This window comes from Myotis nattereri (assembly GCF_964212035.1).
Source record: "Myotis nattereri genome assembly, chromosome: 7".
Classification (NCBI taxonomy): domain Eukaryota; kingdom Metazoa; phylum Chordata; class Mammalia; order Chiroptera; family Vespertilionidae; genus Myotis; species Myotis nattereri.
This window is the reverse complement of record NC_138082.1, coordinates 37360034-37385534: the sequence shown is the minus strand read 5'-3', so window position 1 is coordinate 37385534 and position 25501 is coordinate 37360034. Positions and strand designations below refer to the sequence as shown.

At 37.8% G+C, this 25501-nt stretch overlaps 1 protein-coding gene and 1 pseudogene across 3 annotated transcripts in view; one reads left to right on the top strand and one right to left on the bottom strand.

The window, feature by feature from the left end:
• The window catches only part of DNAJC10 (DnaJ heat shock protein family (Hsp40) member C10), a 40904-nt gene extending 16641 nt beyond the window's left edge, over window positions 1–24263 (top strand). For both annotated transcript variants that reach the window (XM_081095728.1, XM_081095729.1), the window contains 13 exons: window positions 2651–2740; window positions 3320–3433; window positions 3893–4007; window positions 6335–6462; window positions 6746–6862; window positions 8732–8833; window positions 12603–12758; window positions 13968–14101; window positions 15450–15503; window positions 15775–15922; window positions 17168–17287; window positions 20728–20832; window positions 21957–24263. In XM_081095728.1, the coding sequence (XP_080951854.1) occupies window positions 2651–2740; window positions 3320–3433; window positions 3893–4007; window positions 6335–6462; window positions 6746–6862; window positions 8732–8833; window positions 12603–12758; window positions 13968–14101; window positions 15450–15503; window positions 15775–15922; window positions 17168–17287; window positions 20728–20832; window positions 21957–21968 (1395 nt within the window). In that variant the 3' untranslated portion in view covers window positions 21969–24263. The remainder of the gene's footprint in view (window positions 1–2650; window positions 2741–3319; window positions 3434–3892; window positions 4008–6334; window positions 6463–6745; window positions 6863–8731; window positions 8834–12602; window positions 12759–13967; window positions 14102–15449; window positions 15504–15774; window positions 15923–17167; window positions 17288–20727; window positions 20833–21956) is intronic.
• Window positions 24264–24522: 259 nt separating this feature from the next.
• Window positions 24523–25223, bottom strand: LOC308522574 (superoxide dismutase [Mn], mitochondrial-like; annotated as a pseudogene). The gene has a single exon. The product of its transcript is annotated as a superoxide dismutase [Mn], mitochondrial-like (transcript).
• Between the last annotated feature and the right edge of the window lie 278 nt (window positions 25224–25501).

Below are 25501 nucleotides of genomic sequence, written 5' to 3'. Positions count from 1 at the left end.
AGACAGGTTTATAATGAGTTTCTAGTGTATTCTTCACTTATATATTTACTAGAGGCCCACTGCACGAAATTCGTGCCTGGGTAGGGTCCCTAATAGCTGCCAGCCGCTGGCTGGGGCCTTCCTTCATTCTGCGCCGCCCCCTGGTGGTCCACGCATGTCATGGCAAGCGATGGAACTCCCAGTCGGTCAAACTCCCAAGGGGACACTTTCCATATTAGTCTTTTATATATATACTAGAGGCCTGGTGCATAAAATTAGTGTATGTGGGGGGTTCCCTCAGCCCAGCCTGCACCCTCTCCAATCTAGGATCTCTCTTGCAATCCGGGACTGCTGGCTCCTAACCGCTCTCGTGCCTGCCTGATCACCCCTAACCCCTCTGCCTGATTGCCCCTAACTGCCTCTGCCTGCCAGCCTCATCGCCCCTACCTTGCCCCCCTGCTGGCCTCATCGCCCCTAACCACCTCTGCCTCGGACCCCGGCCTAAGCCGCAGTCTGGCCTACCTCTGCAGGAGGCAACCTGGGGGATCAGGGGAAGGCATTGCCCTAATTACCCGCTTCTGCTGCTCTGCCGGCCTGAGCCTGGGCCCTTTGCAGCCGTGCCTTGGCCCTCACAGCTACTGCGGTTTTGTCTGGAAGGTTGTCCAGAAGACATCTGCCCTAATTAGCATATTACCCTTTTACTGGTATAGACTTAGGGGCCCAGTGCATGAATTTATGCACCTTGAAAGGAACTGTGGGCCACCAGGCTGCGGTGGGCACAGGGGCGGGTCTCAGCCCATCCTCTGCACCCCCGCCCAGTCCCTCCAGTCGCTGCCCCCAGTCCCCTGTCTGTCGTCAGCCCCTCTCCTGCCACCGCTGCTAACAGCACTGGCCCTGCTCGCACCCACTGATGGTGCGGAGCCATTGGGGCCAGCGCCAGCAGTGGGTGCGAGCAGGGCCGGCACTGTAAGCAGGTGCAAGTGGTGGCTGCTGCCCTGATCGCCCCTCAGGAGCAGGGGGAAGTGGAGAAACCCTCAGTGGCGATTGGGGCCAGCAGCTACCACCTGCATCCGCTGACGTCGCTGAGCGATCAAGGACATTGCTGAGCGATCGAGACCAGCTCTGGGTGCCAGCAGCGGGTGCGAGCGGTGGCTCTAGCGCCGGCAGTGGGTGTGAGCGGGGCCAGTGCCGGTGGAGGTGTGACTGCCGGGCAGGACCGCAGCACATGGGAGCAAAGAATTTTCAGTAACCACCAGAGGCTTGCCCCGATGACAGTGACTGGCGCCCCACCTTGGTCTGGCACCCCTGCTCACCTGCTCCACCATCCCACGACGGCCGATGCCCACCATGTTCCGCGCGCATGCCCCCTGGTGGTCAGTGCACATCACAGCAACTGGTTGTTTGGTTGTTCTGCCGTTTAGTCTATTTGCATATTAGGGTTTTATATATATATATAGATAAGATAAGCTGCTATAGGAGTATTTTTAGCAAAATCTTCATAATGAATGTGACTAAAGTGAATAAGCTGTAGTACAGAGGCATGAAAGAATTCTGTTTTGACCTCTTAAGGCCTTTGGTAACAAAATATTTCATAGAGAGCTTTAAGAATATTTATGCTATAGATCAAAAAAAACAGAAAAACAAATTTCCAGGGGGAAAAACTGACTTTGCTGTTCTTATTCCCATTGTTTCTATCCATTGTTTCATATCAAGCACAATTAAGCTGTGAATACAGTGGTAGTTCTTACAAGTTTTAATGGAGTTTTAGATCTTTCAAGTAGTATTTGAATTGTCAAACATGGATGGTTTTTAATTAAATATATATTAAACTGTTTTTTCAACCCATATACATTTTCTTGATATAACCACTGCTGCACTCTTTGTAGTAATAGCTGCTTCATTGAGAATTAGACCACCAGATAGTTCTGTGAGAAAAATATGCTGAGGATGAAATATGGGCAGAAGTAAAGGTGATGTGTTAGAAGGGAGGTGTGCCTTCTTCAGTTATTTGTTTGTGTTTTAAATGAGACCTAGATGTAAAACATATTAAAAATAAGACCTTTACCAGTATAGTTTATTCTGCAAAACTCATAGGTAGTTTGGTTTTTGGACATTATTTCTGAAAACCTCTATAGTAAGGTGCCTTTTCATTTTCTAGTTATAAGTTCTTATCTTAATTCCTATTAATTATTGGTTGGGGTATGAAGTGTCTTGGGTCATCAAATACTCTAGTGTTTTAACAATTCTTAAATAATGGGTAAAGCATTGTCATTCTGTGTGAAACATGGTTAGCATTAACATTGAACTGAACGTAAGATAGCACTTTCCTCGTGATGCAGTCACTCCAGTGTGTTGTGAGGATTATTGTAGGACACACAGAACAGTTAATAGGCAATTCCAGGTAACGAAACACCTAATAAGGAAATTTGTTTTACATCACTTTTTTAAAAAACAGCCCAGTTATACAATTTTTAATAATTGCCAAAATATGATAATACTTTTTTTTTGGGGGGGGGGGGAATTAAAATTTAGAATAAATAGCTTGAAAACTATTTAACTTCTGTGACTTTTTTCCTTAAAAGTTCTTCTGTGGAAACAACAACAACAAAAAAGACACTAAAGTAAATGGATATTGACTTAAAAAAATTACAATATAATTCTCTTATTCTAGTTTCTTAATTCATTGGATGCTAAAGAAATATATTTGGAAATAATGCATAATCTTCCAGATTTTGAACTACTTTCAGCAGACACACTAGAGGTAATATTTTTATAATGATAAATAATGTTGCTAACATTTTAAGTCTTAATATTTTAGCCAACATTTGGTTTATTCATCACTAGAGAGAAAGTAGCAGTTTCAAAGGATTATATATCAGTCAATTTTAGGTTAAACTCTAATTGACAGAGCTGCTGGTGGTATGGGGAGGATCTGTAGTTTTGTAAAACGTAACCAGGCCTAAAGGGCTTCAGGAATGTCATAAAAGCAAGATTTTGATCACAAAGCCGCTTTGGATCTAATGGGAAACTTTGTTCTTGATTACAGAACTATTTATATTTTTCAATGAGTAATTAAGCAGCTTCAGAAATATTTATAGTAGAATTAGTTGTCTACTTTAATATTTTATAATGTAGTGACTTTTATCCTTCTGTAATTTTATATAATTGATTTACAGAGCATTATCCCAAATAAACTACAAAATAAGAATATGGATGTGCCTGAATTTTTGACATTATTTTAGGATTATTAAAATTAACTCTAAGAGAATAAAAAGAAAGATTAGAACTCAGAATTTCCTGTCTTTCACATTTCTTTTTAACTTTTTTAATCACTTTTAAGGATCGTTTGGCTCATCATCGATGGCTCTTATTTTTTCATTTTGGAAAAAATGGAAATTCAAATGATCCTGAGTTGAAGAAACTAAAGACTCTACTTAAAAATGAACATATTCAAGTAAGAAAAATGTATTCTGCCCAACTCTCTGCTACTATGCTTTCTTATTAATACATAAAGTTACATTTTAAATAACTAGTTTTCTTCTACAATGTATGAAAATGTCAATCTTTTTCTTTATTATCTGCTTCTGGGGTCTCACATGAAAAGGTTTCTTTCTCCCCCACCCCAAGATTATATAAATATTCTTTACATTTTTAGAAGGGTGGCTTTCTTAAACAACTTTATATTATCTTGGAGATTTCTTCTCAGGTTTCTTAACTTTCTAGGAGCTTTTGTTTTTAAATTGCGTTTTAGTGTTAAATGTAAATTAATTATTTCTATCTCTTGTATTTATAACCTATTAACTTCTGTTTAGAAACTGTTGTTAGAGCAATGTCATTTTGTGGTTACCCTTATGAATACTTGATTGGATAAGATTTCATTTTCATCTAATTAAACCTTCTCTTTCTGCTTTAGATTGGCAAGTTTGACTGTTCCTCTGCACCAGATATCTGTAGTAATCTGTATGTTTTTCAACCATGTCTAGCAGTATTTAAAGGACAAGGAACCAAAGAATATGAAATTCATCATGGTAAGGAGAAAAAATGTATCTTCATTTTCAAATAGTACAGGCATACTTCAGAGATATTGTGGGTTGGGTTCCAGATCACCACAATAAAACGAATCGTAATCTTATTGACTGGTGAAGTTTCTTGCCTTCATTTTTAAAAAATGCAACATCTGTGCCTGGCCAGCATGGCTCAGTGGTTGAGCATAGACCTATCCCAAATAGCATTATCCCAAATAAACTACAAAATAAGAATATGGATGTGCCTGAATTTTTGACATGATTTTGAAGTAATGGTTATGATTATTAAAATTAGACCTATGCTCAACCACTGATCCAGGAGGTCACGGTTCGATTCCCGGTCAGGGCACATGCCTGGGTTGCGGCCTTAAATCCCCAGTGTGGGGTGTGCAAGAGGCAGCCAATCGATGATTCTCTCTCATCATTAATGTTTCTATCTCCCTTTTCTCTGAAATCAATAAATTAATATATATACTTTTAAAACAACATCTGTGATGTGCATTAAAGCAAAGCACAATAAAACAAGGTTTGACTATAATTTTTAATTTTACTTTTTACCTTATATTATATGGACATATGTATAAATAATTTGCTCTTATTTATTAATAAATTTGTTTCTTGTAAGGAAAAACATTTTTATATTTAGTTATTTTATATTCTTAACTCTTGATCAGTGTTTCAGCAAGAACTGTGGTGACATATTAGGCTAGGGAGGAATTTAAGGATCTTGCTTGTTGACCAAAGTAGCACCTATAGTGTTCATTCCAGTTTGCCAAATGTAGCATCTCAACCATTATGAGTAATTTTCAGACATTCTTTTAGATGTTTCCTCCACTAGACTACCAAGCATCTCCATTAACTGCTTTGTCATCTTCCTTGAATTTATAATCACATTTCTACATTACAGCTTGTTAGGGATTGCAACTCTGCATTCATGTAAGCAAAGTTCCAGTTCCGAGGGTTTGGGATGCATCATAGTCTCTCTCCTGAAAAGGTGAAATGTAGCAAGAGTCAAGTGAACTACTACCTATCACAGTAAATAACAGATATTAACATTGTGCCTGTTAAGCCCTGTGTTAGGTGTTAGGAATGCAAAGTTGTAAGACATGGACTTGACTCTCAAGAATCTTAAAATATCTAGTACAGGTGAGAGGAAGGAGATCTATAAGCAAACATGAAAACCAATGTAATAGCCATTATGTATAAATTAATAAAATCAAAGAGACTTTTGCACAGTATAAGTCAGGAGGTGATATTTGAATTCAGGTGACATTGCATGCTCAGTTTCCCAAAGCAAATACAGAAGAATGAGAAGTGAGTTCCTTTAGGCCATAGGAACTATGTGAACAAAGGCTTGCTTGGCAAGGTAATTCCAATAGTAACGACTGTTTATTCTGTACTTTTTCGAAGGCAAACATTTTTCTAAAGGTTTTGCATACTTTGGTATTTCCATTTTGTATCTTCACCACAGTCCTGCAAGGGAGAAAATTGAGGCTCAGAAAGGCTAAGTAACTTTGCCAATGACAAAAACCAGTAACTGGTCAAGTAGATTTTGTATCCAAATATATCTGACTCCAAAGTCTAGGCTTACAGTTCAGTAAATGCTACCTCCTTCAAGTGACCAGGAATGACCAGGTTATATATTGGAGTTCTGTTCTTTTTTTACCTCTGAAATATTTCTGACTCCTCTTCATTTCTGTGCTTGCTGCCTTATTTCAGATCCATCGTGTACTGAATCATCCTCTGATACAGTTTTCCATCTCATAGCCTTTCTTTTTTATTGTTGGTTTTTTGTTCTATTTGCATTTATTGCCCTAGAACATCTAGGAACATTCTCATGTCACTTTTCTGGCTTGACTGCTGATTTCTTTTAAAATAAAGTTCAGATTTCTTAGCATAAGAGCAATGACTTTATCTGTTTTGCTCACCACTCTATCTCCAGCACCTAGAATGGTGTCTGGTGTATAGTAGGAACTCAGTATATAGTTATTAACGGTATACATTCACAATCTGCCTCTGATGGCTCTTTCAGCCTCATCTCTACCCTTCCAAATAATTATAGCTCCAGCTACTTGTGGATCTGTGAAAATATGATGCTCTTTCACTCCTCTGTGCCTTCATATGAAATTTTTCTTCCTCCTGCATTGTAATCATTCCTTCTTGCCCCTCTAAATACAGAGGTGGCCAAAAGTAGGTTTATACTTGTGAGTACACAAAATAGAGTTTATTCTTATATTATTATTTATTAATATATTACTTTCCATACATATATGTTTTTATAGATAAAGGCAGAATATGGATTTTAACTTTTCTCTTACTCAATTTCAAAGGAAAGAAGATTCTCTATGATATACTTGCCTTTGCCAAAGAAAGTGTTCATTCTCATGTTACCACACTTGGACCTCAAAATTTTCCTGCCAATGACAAAGAACCATGGCTTGTTGATTTTTTTGCCCCTGTAAGTTTTTATCTGTCAAAATTCAATATTGTCAGATTTTCTCTTGTTACAGCAAAAAGGCATTTTCTAGATAACCTTGAACCATGGGTACAGTTTGGCTACAACCACATATTGTATCTAAGAGAGAACTGATGTACTTTCCTCTAAGGATTAAGCATATACAAGCATAAGATTCACAACTAAGTGTGGTTTGTCTTACTTATATTGCTTGTTGCAAAAATTATGTGGGTTTTGTTGTACATTTTATTTGGCTCAGTGCTTATGAATATTTTTTCTTTTGTAGTGGTGTCCACCATGTCGAGCTTTATTGCCAGAGTTACGAAAAGCATCAAAGCATCTTTATGGTCAGCTTAAATTTGGTACACTAGATTGTACAGTTCATGAGGGACTTTGTAACATGGTAAGGCAAAGTATTAAAAGTGTTTTCTAATTAATCTGATATTAAAATAACTTTTTCAAAAATACATCTACATTTAGAGTGTAACAAATATTTTAAACCAATAATTTCAATAAATTATGATGGATTAAAATATGATAATATATGTAGTTAAGTGTAGATATAGTCTTATTTATTAAACTCAGGAAAATATTTAGTTGACTTGATAAAATATTTGATTTTTCAATTATTTAAGATCTTCATATTTTTTTAACTTAATATTTCCTTTTGGAGGTCTATAGCTTTTTTCTTTGGCTTTCCTTGTAATTGTATAGCTAATAGAAGGAAATTAAAATGAATGCGATATGGGGTTAATTAATATTCACTCTTCAGTTTTAAGAAGTACTAGAAATTATATACCTCATGATGAAAGTATGCAATGCCCCCTATAAAATATTCTTGGAAAAATTTTAAATCAAATCGTCAGCTCTATTAGTGTATTGAAGAACAGGTTAAGTGACAACATGGGCGTGCAATTTGCAAATCCCAGCATGTAGAGGACTTTATAGACAAACAACCAGTTTATTGGACACAGTTATTAAAAGGGGAGAAGATTAAAGACTTAGAAGACATGCCATTCAAATGTAAGTAGTCTTCCTGGGGATGCAGTTTAAACAGTCCGACTGCAAAAACAGCAAATTGGGAGAATTTGACCTCTGATAGGATACCTAATTATTTTCAGGAATTGTTAATTTTTAGATATGAAAATGATAGTGTGGTTATATTTGGGGGAAATACATGTATTTAATATACTGAAATATTTATGAATGAAATGATAAGTTATCTGGAATTATCTTTAAAATAACCTTGGGATAGGGTAGAGTGGAAGAAGTACAGTGGGGCCTTGACTTACGAGTGTCCCGACTAACGAGTGTATAAAGGAATTAAGAATAGCCATGGCCCTGGCCACAGTGGCTCAGTGGTTGAGTGTTGATTCATGAACCAAGACAGCACAGTTTGATTCCTGGTCAGGGCAAATGCTTAGGTTTTGGCCTTTATCCCCAGTAGGGATCATGCAGAAGGCAGGCGATCAGTGCTTCTCTCTCCTCAATGCTTCTGTCTCCATCCCTCTCCCTTCCCTCTCTAAAAAATCAATGAAAACATATTTTTTAAAAAAAGCGATGAGTAAATGATTGCTGTAGTCCCGAGAGTACATGAGACTTTATTGTTCTCTTTTTGTGTGTATTTTAAGTCAAAATTCATAAAAACTCAAACTTTTTTAAAAAGATAAGTGGAAGTGAATATAGGATGAAATGTTTATGGCATCTGTGTGAGGACTAATTTCTCCACACACAAAAACTAAATATAAAAATCGATGAATATGAACGAATTTGACTACGTTAAATGTAAAAACTATTACCAAAGAGACACTATAAAGTTAAGGGAACAGGCTGCACATATAACTGACAAAGCCTTATAGTCCAGAATATTTAAAGACTATAAATTAATTTTTTAAAAAAATTTTGAAAAAAAGTTTACAGACATATCGCAAAAGAGGAAATACAACAAACGTAGAAAATGTTCAACTTAAACTAAGTTCAAGGGAGTAAAAAGGGACCAAGCTCAATTATCCATGATCACTTCCCTGCATTTCATGCTTATGGGTTTTATGTCTTATGTAGTATCTGTAAGTAAGGGTTAGGTATTCATCAGTACAACTGTGAATCCAATTCTTTTGCAAATTTTGTCCAGGCTAAAATTTTTCAGTCACTAGAAATTTAGCAATGGGTCTTCTAAATCCTGTTACTTAAATAAAGACAAACTGGTTATAAATTTGAAACAAATAGGTTAAATGTATAAAATCATGTTTAATTTGTCTTCTCATTCTATCAGTATAACATTCAGGCTTATCCAACTACAGTGGTGTTCAACCAGTCCAATGTTCATGAATATGAAGGCCATCACTCTGCTGAACAGATCTTGGAGTTCATAGAGGTATTTAAGTTAAGTTAATTCTGTAGTATTATAAATTATAGAGGTAATGTAAGTTATTTTAAGTTCGTGGCTGTAAATCCTTCTGTGTGTGTGTACTCTTTGTATAAATATTTAATCATCTATACTAATAAAAGGGTAATATGCTAATTAGACCGGGAGACCTTCCTGACAAAGCCATGGGGGCAGGGCCGAGGCAGAGGCAATTAGGGGCAATCAGACCAGGAGGGGAGGGCAGTTGGGGGTGATCAGGCCTGCGGCAGGGGAGGGGGTGCAGTTGAGGCGAGCAGGCCGGCGGGGGGAGGGAGGCAATTGGGGGCAAGCAGGCCGGCAGGGGAGGGCATTTGGGGGCAAGCAGGCCAGCCAGGGGGAGGCCGTTGGGGGCAAGCAGACCGACAGTGGGGGGCAGTTGGGGACAATCAGGCCAGCAGTTGGGGGGGGGGCCATTGGGGGCAAGCAGGCCAGCTGGGGTGGGGGCAGTTGGGGGCAAGCAGGCCAGCAGGCAGAGTGGTTAGGGGCGATCAGGCAGGCAGGCAGTTGAGCAGTTAGGAGCCAGAGGTCCCAGATTGCGAGAGGGATCCCCACAGGGATCGGGCCTAAACTGGCAGTCAGACATCCCCTGAGGGGTCCCCAATTGGAGAGGATGCAGGCCAGGCTGAGGGACACCCTCCTCCTCTCCCCTCCCCTTCCTGTGCATGAATTTCGTGCACCGGGCCACTAGTGTTTAATAACAGGATTTATTCTTCTCATACCAACACATTATTTTCTGGCAAGAAAATGAATTTCTTATATTTTTCTAATGTTTTACTCCTATTATGTACTTACTATAAACTCTAATAATAAGTCTGTGTTTTATTTATTATCTAGTTCAGTGCCTTGTACTTAGTGGGCACAATTATTTCTTGAATACATTGAAATTATATTTTCACATAAAGCTTTGCCCCACCCCCTCTCCATGTTGTCTCAGCTAGAACCACCATGGCTTCTTTTAGGTCCATCCATATAGATGAGGTAGGAGTAAACTCAGTATCATCCAAGAAATGTGTGGGTGAGTAAGGGCAGTCTAGCCCAACCCCCAATGGAGGGCCTCTTTCAAGCCTGGGCAGCTGTGCCACTCCCATTATCAGCACAGCAGTACCCTATATCTATAGCATCTCCTTTTTTTTCCACTAATACTAATTGACTAAAATAGTTAAATAGGGGTTTCTTAAGAATGAAAAATTTTAGCGTATTATTTATGTAGTGACCATTCTGTGTCCTTTTCTCTCCCTCCTCCTCAGGAATAATAGTTTTTGGTTTTGTGTTGTTTTGATTTTTGAGGTTTCCCCAGTGAAGCTAACATCTTCATTAATATAAAACTTTGTTAAAATAGCATTTGGAGCGAGTGATCTGTAGGGAATAGACAAATAGATTTTCCGTTAATTAAAGGGCCGTTTTCAAACCAATCATTGGTTCCAAAACAGAACTACATCTTATGTAGACAATAGAGCAGCCGTGGGCAAACTACAGCCCACGGGCCGGATCCGGCCTGTTTGAAATGAATAAAACTAAAAAAAAAAAAAAGACCGTACCCTTTTATGTAATGATGTTTACTTTGAATTTATATTAGTTCACACAAACACTCCGTCCATGCTTTTGTTCCGGCCCTCCGGTCCAGTTTAAGAACCCATTGTGGCCCTCGAGTCAAAAAGTTTGCCCACCCCTGCGCTAGAGGCACAGCACGTGAAATCATGCAAGACCAAGAATAGGCATATAGATCAATGGAATAGAATAGAGAGCCCAGAAATCGGCCCGAACCAATATGCTCAATTAATATTTGACAAAGGAGGCAAGAACATACAATGGAGCCAAGATAGTCTCTTCAATAAATGGTGTTGGGAAAATTGGACAGATATATGCAAGAATATGAAACTAGACCACCAACTTACACCATACACAAAAATAAACTCTAAATGGATAAAGGACTTAAATGTACGACAGGAAACCATAAAAATTCTAGAAGAATCCAAAGGCAACAAAATCTCAGACATATGCCGAAGCAATTTCTTCACTGATACAGCTCCTAGGGCACTTGAAACTAAAGAGAAAATGAACAAATGGGACTACATCAAAATAAAAAGCTTCTGCACAGCAAAAGAAACCATCAACAAAACAACGAGAAAACCCACTGTGTGGGAAAACATATTTGCCAATGTCATATCTGATAAGGGCCTAATCTCCAAAATCTATAGGGAACTCATACAACTTAACAAAAGGAAGATAAACAATCCAATCAAAAAATGGGCAAAGGACCTAAATAGACACCTTTCAAAAGAGGACATTCAGAAAGCCAAGAGACATATGAAAACATGCTCAAAGTCACTAATCATCCGAGAGATGCAAATCAAAACAACAATGAGGTACCATCTCACACCTGTCAGACTGGCTATCATCAACAAATCAGCAAACGACAAGTGCTGGAGAGGATGTGGAGAAAAAGGAACACTTGTGCACTGCTGGTGGGAATGCAGACTGGTGCAGCCACTATGGAAGACAGTATGGAGTTTCCTTAAAAAACTGAAAATGGAACTCCCATTTGACCCTGTGATCCCACTTCTAGGAATATATCCCAAGAAACCAGAAACACCAATCAGAAAAGATATATGCACCCCTATGTTCATAGCAGCACAATTCACCATAGCTAAGATTTGGAAACAGCCTAAGTGCCCATCAGTAGATGAATGGATTAGAAAACTGTGGTACATCTACACGATGGAATACTATGCTGCTCTAAAAAGGAAGGAACTCTTACCATTTGCAACGTCATGGATGGAACTGGAGAGCATTATGCTAAGTGAAATAAGCCAGTCAATGAAGGAAAAATACCACATGATCTCACTCATTCATGGATAATAGAGACCATTATAAACTTTTGAACAATAATAGATTCAGAGGCAGAGCTGCCTCAAACAGATTGTCAAACTGCAGTGGGAAGGCCGGGGAGGGTTGGGGGGCAGGAGGTAGGGGGGTAAGAGATCAACTAAAGGACTTGTATGCATGCGTATAAGCATAACCAATGGACATAAGACACTGGGGGATAGGGGAGGCTGGGGGACTGTCTAGGGCGGGGGGATAAAATGGACACATATGTAATACCCTTTGTAATACTTTAAGCAATAAAAAAATTAAAAAAAAAAAAAAAAAATCATGCAAGACCCAAACCTGCTGTGCCGGCAAGACCCCAGATCTGCCCCGAGCAAACCGCAGGCCCCGCCTCCACCGCGCCAGCCCCGTGCGAGCCCCAGCCTGGAGAGGTGCTCTCTGCACCTCCCGGTGAATGGTGGTGTGGTCATTCCGCCGTTATGGCATCATGGCCGCAGGCCTTTTATGATATAGATCTGGGGCAGCTCTTGAAAATCTTGCCTCATCTGCTCATAATCTTAAAGTTGCCTATTTATTTTAATGATACATAGAAATAGGAACAAAATATATCTTAATTTAAGAAGACAAAGGTCAGAGGGGGGGAGAAAAGGAGAACATATGTACTACTCTTTGTAATACTTTAAGCAATAAAATAAAATTTTTAAAAAACGGATAGGAAATAATCCAAACTTCATAAAAAGTTTGGGATCATTTCTTCCTTTTTAAATTAATTCACTATAAATACTCTTTAAATATCCTTAAGTATCTTTTTATTCAAAAACAAATTTTTCTAAATGACTGATACCAACAATTTGCCAAGAATATATGAACAACTCTATATCTGTTATAATGAAAGTTGTGTTGTCTTTAGGATCTTATGAATCCTTCAGTGATCTCCCTGTCACCCACCACTTTCAATGAACTAGTTAAACAAAGAAAACATGATGAAGTCTGGATGGTTGATTTCTATTCTCCATGGTGTCATCCATGTCAAGTTTTAATGCCAGAATGGAAAAGAATGGCCCGGGTATAGTAAAATCGTTTATCTTTAATGTAAACATTTACTAAGAACGTCTATTTAACAGAATTATTTTGAAACTAGCATGAGTAAACCCACCTCTAGATTATAACTTAACAGTTCTGATCACACCACTTGGATTTCAACTCAGCTTCTGTCTGGTATATGAATGGTATAGAATAATTTACCTTTTTTTGTGTTACACTTCATATTGTATTTGACCAAATTTCTGCCAAAGTCAACCCAAAGGTCTCCTTTATTTTACTTTTAGAGCTCAAATATAGTTTCTTCACAATATTGTAGGACTTAAAAATAGCTTTGACCTATAATACTATTTGGATTTTTTAAATTTCATACAAATAGACATAGTGTTATATAAATTATGAAAGATTGGGAAAAATAGATTTAAATACCAGAATGGAAAATACAGTAACTACTTTATTTCTAAGATAAAACATGAACAAACCTGAGTTAAAGTGATTTCTGGTATCTGAACATTTGAGATAATACAACTTTGTGTCCTTTTCATTAAAATTTTTAAATTTAACTATGAGTCCATGTGCTGACCACAGCCCATGTCTCCATTTGAAAAAATAACTCTGAAATTCCATTGCCAAGACCTGTATTCGTTCTTGGTTTCTAATTCTTTGAATTTTAGAAAAAATTTCATTTTCCCACCCTGGCCTGTTTGGCTCAGTGGATATAGTGTTGGCCTGCAGACTGAAGAGTCGCAGGTTCGATTCCAGTCAAGTGCATGTACTCCAGTTGCAGGCTCCTTCCTGGCCAGACCTAATCAGGGCATGTACAGGAGGAAACCAGTCGATGTGTTTCTCTCACATCAATATTTCTGTTTTTCCCTCTCTGTTCCACTCTCTCTAAAAATCAATGGAAAAACATTCTTGAGTGAGGATTAAAAAAATACATTGTTTTTAGAAAAAAATTAATTTTCTCTGTATAATAGGTGAATGAAATCAATTGTTTAATATGCAATAATTGTAGTGAGTTCTTAACTACAAAATTAAATTTTCAGTTTATTACTCTAAATGTTCTATTATATTTAAGCCCTTACTTTTTTATTTGATGAAAATCACTGATAAATAATATAATAATTGTCTCACAGTGGTAGTTTCTCTATGCAAATATATATAAAGTAGTTGTGGAGGTTATTTTTTTCTAATCACTTTGATATATTTGTCTCCTCTTTTTTTTCTTTTCCAGACATTAACTGGACTAATCAATGTGGGCAGCATAGACTGCCAACAGTATCATTCTTTTTGTGCTGAAGAAAATGTTCGAAGATACCCTGAGATAAGATTTTTCCCCCCAAAATCAAATAAAGCTTATCAATATCAGTAAGTATTATCTAAAATTTTAAGGCACTTACTATAATCATTTATACAGTTAACACTTAAAAGTTATTCTAACTAAATAAAAGTTAACCCAACAAGTATTTTTTGGGAACTCACCATGCTTAAGATAGTGTGCTAATGAGAACTTCAGAAAATGAAAAGAGAACGGAACAGTTACACTGTTCATGAAGCTGACAATCTAGTAAAGAAGAAATAAGGAGAGAAAGAACTAACCTTTATTAAGTCCCTGGTTACTTTCAGGTACTATACTAGATCTTTGCTCGTATTATCTCCACTAGTCCTCACATATACCCTGAAAAAACAAACCAAAGTTATTACCCTTCCTATACTATTACTTATCAGATAAGTAAACAGATTCAAAGACCTTAGATTAATTTAGGTAACAGCTGCTAAGGTTTAAGGTTGGAACTTGAAACCAGGTCTCTCTCATTGTCCATGTTTTCACAACACCACATGGTTTTTCAGATAGAAAACTGGAAAACACAAGGCAAAATATAATAAATATTATTTAAGAAGTAAAAATGAACCATGGATTTCAAAGGAGGAAGGAATCACAACTATGAGAAAAATCATGAAATACTGCATTTGTGAAGTGGCTCTTACAAATGGGTATGAATTTTACAGACAGTAGTAACTGGAGTAAAGGTTCAGAAACTGAAGCCTTGGACATGTTCACTTTTGTCACTGCCATGGGTTTGTAGGTGTCCAGCAAGCAGCTACACATTCAGGTCTGTCTGGAACACAAAAAGACATTAAGACTAGTGAAAAATGTATTTGGGAAGCCATGTAAGTAGTGTTTATAGCTAGGTGTATCTGAGAAGAGAGATGCTAGATAAAGTCATTGGACTAAACTTATCTTTAAACTAGAGGCCTGGTGTATGAAATTCATGTACTTGGGGGCAAAGTGGGGAGTCCCCCAGCCCAGCCTGTGCCCTCTCACAATCTGGGAGCCCTCGGGGATGTCTGACTGATAGTTTAGGCCCACTTCCCACAGGGAGCAGGTCTAAGCCTGCAGTTGGACATCCTTAGCGCTGCTGCGGAGGCGGGAGAGGTTCCCACCACCTCCGCTGTGCTTGCCAGCTGTGAGCCGGCTTCTGGCTGAGCGGTGCTCCCCCTGTGGGAGCACACTGACCACCAGAGGGCAGCTCCTGCATTGAGCGTCTGCCCCCTGGTGGTCAGTGTGCATCATCACCACTGGTTGTTCTGCCATTTGGTCGATTTGCATGTTAGCCTTTTGTTGTATAGGATTTCTACAATGAGATAGTTTTCTGAACATATCCAATAATTAAAAATTCTATTTACAACTGACATATATTTTTCTTTTTTTCAGTAGTTACAATGGTTGGAATAGGGATGCCTATTCCCTAAGAATTTGGGGTCTAGGGTGAGTAACTAAAATATATATTATTGTACAAAATGGATTTAATATTATTTACCTTCCTCTTACGTCTATAATTAAATTTACTGTGAGTTGTTTAAAATTCTAGCATTTTAAAGCACTTAGTAAAAAATTATAACTTACCAAAGATAAGGTTGTGGTTTATTACACTGTCATTCTTTAAAGTCACTTTAAACTTAAAAACTTTTGCAGCATTATATTTTAGAAGTTTGCTTTGGTTTTGTATAATGAAAAATAATTGTGATTTTTGCCTCAGATTTTTGCCTCAAGCATCCATAGATCTTACACCTCAGGCCTTCAGTGAAAAAGTTTTACAAGGGAAAAACCATTGGGTGGTTGACTTCTATGCTCCTTGGTGTGGACCTTGCCAAAATTTTGCCCCAGAGTTTGAGCTCTTGGCCAGGGTAAGTCTTGTCTACCTACTTAAATAAATTGTAATCACATGCATGTTTTAATAATTAGCTGAAACATTTTAAATACAATTTTTATTCTTTCTTAAAAGTTTCCTCTGAATTTTAAAAACCATTTCATTTCTACAACTATAATCTTTGCAGTAGGCTTCATTCTTTATTTAAAAAGTTAGCCAGCATCTCTACCTAATTGTTTTTGGGTCAGTGACTTTTTTTTTTTCTTCAACAAGAAACTAAGCATCTAACCCAGCCGTGGGCAAACTATGGCCCGCAGGCCGGATCCGGCCCATTTGAAATGAATAAAACTAAAAAAAAAAAAAAGACCGTACCTTTTTATGTAATGATGTTTACTTTGAATTTATATTAGTTCACACAAACACTTCATCCATGCTTTTGTTCCGGCCCTCCGGTCCAGTTTAAGAACCCATTGTGGCCCTCGAGTCAAAAAGTTTGCCCACCCCTGAACCACTGGGTCTTCAAATTCAAATTTAGGTGATAACTTCTATGATTATTAATACAAAAGCATATATCTGGCCCTGGCTAGGTTGCTCAATTAGTCAGAGCATTGTCCCAATATGCCAAGGTTGTAGGTTCAGTCTCTGGTCAGAGCACATTCAAGAATTCGCCAATAATGCATAAATAAGTGGGACAACAAATCAATGTTTTTCTCTCTCTTCCCCTCTTTAGATGACATCATCATCTACCTAACCTTAATAGCCAGAAGCCTCACTTCTGCTTGTTCCCTTTTTCCTTCAATTAATTCCTTCCCTGCAATTAAGAAAGGAATCCTTTTTTTGATCGGATGTGTACACGCTAGAGAAGTAAGAGATCTGATAGTGAGACAACTGGAGAGTGTAGCTGGAGTAGTCAGCCTTCCACAAGATGGGTGCTACCTCCGCACATGAGATCAGAGAAAGACGGGAAGGAGACCGGCTGGGATGTTTATGCTGTGACATACCGGTGTAGGTACCAAGAAGTTGAGGTCATTTAGAGCAAAGCTCAATTTTCTTGGTAAGGCAAAGAGAAATTATTGCTATTGGAGACGTGCTGGACAAATAGGAATGCAAAGCACCAGTAAGAATTTGGAAGCAATCTTATTTGAATGGGGAGAATTGAAATGTTTTAAATAACAAATCCTTAGGTTTATAAAGATTTGAAATTTTTAGTATCACATTTCTTTGTGGTTGCCAAAATACTTCATTCCAAAGAGAATGGTAAACCATATTTGTCTTTTTTCAGATGATTAAAGGAAAAGTGAAAGCTGGAAAAGTAGACTGTCAGGCCAATGCTCAAACATGCCAGAAAGCTGGTATCAGAGCCTATCCAACTGTTAAATTCTTTCCCTACGAAAGATCAAAGGTACGTACAGGTTTTTCCTCCATGTTCCTTTCCTTTAGCAGGCCAAGCTCAAAAGATTTTTTGTTTAGACTGAGTAATGCTCTTTTCTAGTTTCTTTTCCCTTTGTCATTATCTTATTGCATATTATTGAAACACGGTCCTTCCTTTTTATATATACACTAAATGATTTTAAAAGGTTTTGTGTCTCAAAATTGATATGATCTCCATTGCCTTAAAATTTTTACACTCATTAATAGGAAAATTACTCAAGAGACAAACCAAAATACTAATAATGGTTTTCTATGGGTGATAGAATTCAAGATAATTATTTACTTTCTGTGAAGTTTTATATTTCCTACTTTTATAGAATTAACATATAGTACCTTTATGATTAACTAGAGGCCCGGTGCATGAAATTCGGGCAGGGGGGGTCCCTCAGCCTGTCCTGCACCCTCTCCAATCTGGGACCCCTCAGGGGATGTCCGACTGCCCTGTAGGATCGGACCTAAACCAACAGTCAGACATCCCTCTCACAATCCAGAACTGCTAGCTCCTAACCACTCACATGCCTGCCTTCCTGATTGCCCCTAATCACTTCTACCTGCCAGCCTGATCGCTCCCAACTGCCCTCCCCTGCCAGCCATCTTGTGGCGGCACGAGGACCACCTAGGTTTTTATTAGTATAGATTTTTTTCCAGGAAAGGATAGTATACTATTGTAATACTTTTGAAATAACCAGAGTATTTATCTTATGGAATCTTTTTTTTTTTAATGTATTTTACTGATTTTTTACAGAGAGGAAGGGAGAGAGATAGAGAATTAGAAACATCGATGAGAGAGAAACATCGATCAGCTGCCTCCTGCACATCTCCTACTGGGGATGTGCCTGCAACCCAGGTACATGCCCTTGACCGGAGTCGAACCCGGGACCTTTCAGTCCGCAGGCCGACGCTCTATCCACCGAGCCAAACCGGTGTTGGCTATCTTATGGAATCTTTATTAATGAATGATTTAGGCTATAAAAGTTGGTGCGGCTCAAACCGGTTTGGCTCAGTGGATAGAGCGTCAGCCTGCGGACTGAAAGGTCCCAGGTTCGATTCCGGTCAAGGGCATGTACCTGGGTTGCGGGCACATCCCCAGTAGGAGATGTGCAGGAGGCAGCTGATTGATGTTTCTCTCTCATCGATGTTTCTAACTCTCTATCTCTCTCCCTTCTTCTCTGTAAAAAAATCAATAAAACATATTTAAAAAAAAAAAAAAAGATCATTTAAAAAAAAAAAAAGTTGGTGCGGTCATAATTCCTTTTTTATAGGTCTGTAACTTTTTTTTTCCCCCCGGCAAGAAACTAGACATCTAACCAATGGGTCTTAAAATTCAAATTCAGGTGATAACTTTTATGATTACTAATACAAAAGCATATGTCTGGCCCTAGCCAGGTTGCTCAATTGTTAGAATGTGGTAACAATATGCCAAGGTTGCAGGTTCAGTCTCTGGTTATGGCACGTACAAGAACAAGCCAATGAATGCATAAACAACAAATCAATGTTTGTTTTTCTCTCTCTTCCCCTCCCACCCCCTCCTTTCTCTAAAAAAATAAATAAATAAAAATTTTTAAGTATATGTGTATCAGCCAGTATAATTGCTAACTGAAAGTACTCATGACCTTTGCCGTCTTCCCAAGTAAAAGAATGACATTATTGGCACTAGAACTATGATAAAATATTTTCTTTTTACTATATTCATGTTTTCTGATAAAACATGAAATTAATAATTTCAAATATTTTAATATAAACTTTTTGAGAAAGAATATCTGATTAAGGTCTCATGTTATTTATTGGTAATTATAATACATTTTTAAATAGAGCTAAATATTTAAATAGATAAATTAAATGGTGAATTTCAGAAATCTAGAATTGTCAGACATTTAGATTTTTCAGCAAAGGATTTTGATTAGTCCAAGAGGCTGTTTTAAGAACAGCATAGGGTCAGCATAACTTGAGAGAGAAAACGTTTTATACCTGAGGCTGAATCTTCATTCCTTTGGAATCACTAGCTTTGCTTCCCAATTCTCAGAACAGCTGAGAAGTGGGTGACATCATGTCAAATGATGTTAGAGAAATATCAATAAAATGACCAATCATAGAAATGATCAGGCCATAGAGGGAGCTCTTTGAAAATATTGCCCGGCTTAGGTGGCTCAGTGGTTGAACAGCGACCTATGAACCAGGAGGTCACAGTTCCATTCCCGATCAGGGCACATGCTCCAGTTGCAGGCTTGATCCCCAGTGTAAGGCGTGTAGGAGGCAGCCAATCAATGATTCTCTCTCATCATTGATGTTTCTTTCTCTTTCTCTCTCCCTCTCTCTCTCCCTGAAAATAAGTAAAAAATATATATTTTTTGGAATATAATGAACAACATAAACTGATGAACAAAAATAGAACCAGAGACATAGAAGCATCGAATAGACTGTCCAACCTATGAGGGAAGGTGGGGGGTGAGGGGCTAAGAGATCTAAGGACTTGTATGCATGCATATGAGCACAACCAATGGACACAGACAATAGGCGGGTGAGGGCATGTGCTGTGGGGTGGGAGCGGCCGGGGAAAGGTCAATGGGGGAAAAAGGAGTCTCATGTAATACTTTTAACAATAAAGAATTTAAATTAACATATGTATATATGTGTGTGTGTGTGTGTGTATACACACACACACACATATACATATGTTAATTTAAATTCTTTATTGTTAAAAGAATTATACACACACACACACACATATTTAAAAAAAAGAAAATATGATGTTATCATATGTCTAAAGGAGTCCAGAGGACAGATTAGGACCCAGAATATCCCTGTCCAAACTGAAAGGCAGGGTTGGCATCCAGAAGTCCAGGCTAGAGGAAGAGGCCAAAGTAGAATGATGATTGGAATAAACAGAAATGCAAACCCAGATGGGCAGTTAAATGACGAAACAAAATCCTAACACATAATAGTGGGGTTCTCTCCAGGAGGAATGAAACAGGTGGCTCCAGATCCCAAGTGAGCAGAGTTGGTCATCTTCACCTGTCCCCTCCCAGCCAGCCGCCTTCCTGCTGTGGGCAGAGGAGAGCCAGGAGATAGGCATTGCTTTCCCAATGGTTAGTTAGTCATGGTTTTGTCTGTGTCAGAGATTGTATTAGATTAGAATGATTTTAGTCCTCTGGGCATATCTTTTCTTACACAGTTTAAATGTTTTCAGGCATTTGGAGTTAATGCATATTTCCCATGTTCTCATAACAGTATCAGTATTTATTTCAGGTGAGTAATGGGTTAACTGTGCTTTTGTAGCATTCTTTCCTTGAAGAAATTTGAGTTTCGAGCACTTAGAATTTTAAGGACTATTTTATTCAAGTTTCTGCGGTACAAATGTCATGTTTTGATTAGATACTTAAAAGATTATAAGAAAAGTGTTTTTAATTGTAGAGAAATATTGGGGGAGAGCAAATAGACTCCAGAGATGCAAAAGAGATTGCTGCTTTAATATATGAAAAATTGGAAAATCTCCAAAAACATGGACTGAGAAATAAGGTAAGGACTAAGTCTAGAGCTGACTGCGACCATTATCTGAAGTTACTCTTCCTGTATTTTATGTGTATGAGTAAGCCGGGAAAATGAAGCTTCAAAAACAGTAAGTAGTTGGAAATTCTTCTTTGGAAAATATGAGAATCAGAATGTAGCCTATAAACACTGAAATGCTTAGAAATTTGGACAAGTAAAATCACTTAAGAAATTATGGCTATAAATTATTTACATTTTGTTCAAATGTAAGTAAAGCAGTGACTTGTTAGGAAAGGAATACATATCCTGGAGCCTCCTGACAGACACATTTGGATAGCAAATACTCTTTTGTTCTTATTTAGTCGGGATGTGTTGGAACCCATGAACCTCCTGGCCTCTCCTGGATTTTTTAACCCATCAAGCAGTTGCGGCCTTTCTCCAGCTCTTCTTTGCAAGGGCTGTTTATTATTTTTCTTCTTTAAATCATGTCATTCTAGGACAGACTTAGACCAAACAGTCCATGAATGCTAGAGTGCCTTCTGAATGGAAGTTAATACACTCACAGGAGGGTTCTTGGATTCCTTTCCTATACAGTGAAAGGGCAGAAGAACAGCACAGCGTTGGGAAAGGGCTAGGGACATCTGGCTCCGTAGAATCATTAGAACTACAGACCCCAACATAGAAAGTCTGACAGCCTGCTTCGGGAATTATGTTTTCTCCAAATCTAACAGGAAAGAGATAGTTATGAATCTTTATTTTCTTGGTTTCAGTAAACAAAAATGTTTTTCTGATAGTTTGTTCAGCTGTTTTCTCAAGATGTTTTGTGACTTTCTCATTAAACATTTGAGATAGCAAACACTGTTACTCATAAATCAAATATCATAACTGAAATTAAGTTAAAGAGCACATCAAAATATGACTTCAAATGTGTAAAGCTATAATTGGTAGTATCGGCCTGGGTAAGAACTATGTGATACCCTTTCCTCTACCATTGTTATAGGTAGGAGAGGTTCTTATGTGGTGGGCTCATTAAATAAGAAATATAGAGTAATTATTTCTGAGAAGGTAAGTTTGGTTAGCTTATACTATTTTACCTTGTTTTTAATATAATCTCATGTTTGTTTTCTCTTTCAATTACTTTTATATTGTTGAAGGATGAACTTTAATGATAGTGAAGATGAAGAAAAAGTTGGAAATTCTGACAAATGACATCAGAAGATATCTTTTTAGACTGTTACTACATTCATGGTGGGAATAAGTGAGCATTATATTGGACTTGTAATTGCACTGTCTAAATTCTATACAACATTGGTATGAATGAAAGGTCTGCAATGTGCCAGGTCATAAATATTTTAGGCTTTGTAGACCATATGCAGTTCTTTGTCACATATGCTGTTTTGCTTTGTTTACAACTCTTTGAAAAATATAAAAACCACTCTTAACTGAGGGCCATCCACAAATAGACCACAAGTCACATTCAGCCATGAGCCATAGATTGCTGACTACTGGAAATGATGTTTGGGCTGGCTGGCTTGAACATGATTTTGCTCTGCTCGTGTATATGTCTAAGTGAACTCTATCACTTAATGTGTTGTGGCTCACCTGAAAAAAGAGAACTTGGTTTTCAATCACCTGTTCTTCTAAAAATTCTCTGAAATTGATTCTCTAATCATATATTTCATTTAAAAAAAAAGGTGATGTGGCAAAATAAACAGATACCCTATTTTCATGATGTATTATAGTGAAGTGATTCTTCATTCTTTTCTTTCTTAAAGGTTAAAGAATTAATTTTAATTTTCTACAGTTGAGAAAAATTTTTGTAACAGTGAGTAAGCAAATTCTATAGATTTCTACAGGATCCAGAAATACCTGAAAAAAAAAATATGTACAGCAATTAACAGGTCACTGTAGAGTATCCCAAACATATGGAGCACTTAGAGTTCTATATTTTAAAGATACGTGTTAATTTATTTTCTAAATATTTTTCATAAAGGTTTTCCCTGTGATACTAATTAACTTTTGAAGCATCTTTCTAATATTTATGTTTTTGCCTTTTGGGCTCTTTTGTTGTGTATCCTTTATTTCCATTTGCCTGTTTTTCTTCATAGTTGTTGTTTTTCACTATTGTCTATTCTTTTCATTTTTCAAACAGGAAAAATAACTGCAGTTTCACTATAACTCATACTGATAATGTGGTCGCTCCAGTTACTGATTGGAGGCTATCATGTTCAGATAAATATTGGCACAATGACAGGTTATTTTTGTAAGAAAAGTATGTAAATCTAAGAATGAGATCTTTTAGTTTCTCAGTTGTTCAGAATCAAATAATTATAATTCAGGGTATGTGCGATGGTAAAAATTCCAGTTGAGCAAACAAGAGGTCATTGAATTTAAAAAATAAGTTTTCCCAAAAACCTATTAGGATTATGCTTTATTATATTGGAAGAGATTTGTTTTTTTAAATATCATTTTACCTCCTTCCCCAAAATGTCCTCATATTTTATAGCTCCAATTGATAGAAAAATATATTTTTTTTATTTTCAAGTGTAACCCTATTCTTCATAGTCTCTCCCATGTTGTTTTTAGTGTATTCCTTAATTCCCTATCTTAGACCTCATTTTACACATGTAGGCTCATACAGAATAATTACCACTTTTAGCCTTAATTTACCACCATCTTTTTGAATTATGATCAGTAATGGCAAGTGCCTTTCATTTATTAAATTTTCAAAGCCTAGAAAATGTTTTGAATTGGCTTGTTTCTATAAGAAGCCTAAAATGGAATCCTAAAGAGGTCCTGGTAAATATTTACTGATTGCTGTGCCAGGTATATGAATGCCAATGTGCTGGACACTGAGGAGTGGACGAACGGCCCAGTGTGTGAGTCACAGTGCTGACGCTGAGTCCATAAACAAGGATGCAGGCACCTGTGTACTACTGCCTATAAGTATCATCCAAATTTAATTGAAAAACATCTTAAGCAGTAAATAAAATAGGAAAAATTATATATCCTGTAACTTGGCCTAAGCCTGTGCCTGTGGAATCAGCTGTAAAGCCAGCGCTGTCTGGGAGTCATGTTAAGTAATGTGAATCCTGCAGTCACGTCAGTAGCATTGGTATTTAAAAGACCGCTGACAGAATGAAAGGCTTTAATGGCCACATTCGTGCAGGAGAGGGCCTCTAAAGATGCCATTTCTCTCAGCAACCTTTGTTGTGTGCAGGTGGCCTCCGGTACCACCCCATTCATTTCTAGCAGACCAGAGTGCACCTGTCAGGCAGTTGGATTTGAAAATGAGATACGTTTAAATATGTGACGATGTGAAACCATTTTGAATGTCTGTTTTTGGTATTAATGATGCTTGCCTATCTCAGTTGTCCAGTTTTTAACATCTTTCATATCTTTTTTACTTAAAATATGTGATTAAGATAAAGGGAAAATAAAATGAAATTATTGTATAATGACTTTTATATTGTAAAAGTTTTCTTTAAATTGGTTCTTTTTTAGTTTTGTTTCCCTTGGGGGAAAGAAATTAATATTGTTAAACAACTAGGGTAAAAATCTAGATTATCTATAAATGCAATAGAACAGGATCAGAAAGGCTTCCATACAGGCCTCAGTAGTAAAGTGATGTGATACTTTTGAGGGCTTTATGATGATATAACCTCCTGGGTATTTTAGCTCTCTGAAGAAAATGTTTACTCAAATGTTTACTCTGCACTACTACAGAATCAGCCATAACGAGCTTTCTGTAATGCTGATATACTTTTTGCAAGCCATGTATCTCTCAGTTACATTTTCCCAGTTGATTACATTCCAAATAGCTTTCAGATAATCAGGTCTGACATTTTTATACTGAAAGTAATAAGCATGCTCCCGCACATCATTCCCCAAAAGTAGAATGAGATGAGACCTGTTCATTGAAGGGGATCCTGGTTAGAACAAGCAGCAATCTAGAAGCATCCTTGCTCCTTATGGAAACCAAGCCAGCTCCCACCTGAGTGAGCCTTGAACGCCAGCAGAAACAGCTAAATGCAGTGAAGGAACTAGTCATGTTGATGACTTCCAGCAATTCCCCTTTGGGTTCTCCACCACCACGAGGGCTCAGGTCTGACGAGAAAATGCTGGTTGATGTGGCCTCCACTGTTGAACTTCAGGCAGGCTGAAGAGGTATTTGAGTGGCATTGTCACCCTTCTCCGCGCCTCCCCGTGCTTGTCCTCGCCTCCCTGGTGTTCAGGTTGTTCACATGAGCATTGTGGTGCTTGCTGTGGTGCAGCTGCATGATCCGGGCGTTGGTGTGAGGTTCTGGGGCACCGTAGTCATAGGGCAAGTCCGGGGGGTGGTGTGCTGACAGCCCGGAGTGAACCAGTCGATTCTTTGTTTTCTGACAGCATTCAAAGCAGAAATTTTCTTTGCAGTACATTCATCAGAAAAGAAATACTGCATGGTTTCCTATGGCGCACATTTACAAAGCTGCTTATATATGAGAAAGTGTTTAATGAGGAAGTAGTATTTTTAAACCATTTTAACGGAAGTTTTGTATAATAATTAGTCTAGTTTTAATCTTTATGTCTACCAACAAACTCAGATAAAGGTCTTAAATTATACATATTCAGTGAAATAATACAAAGGTTAAATTAGCCCTGGCCGGTTTGGCTCAGGGGATAGAGCATCAGCCTACAGACTAAAGGATCCCAGGTT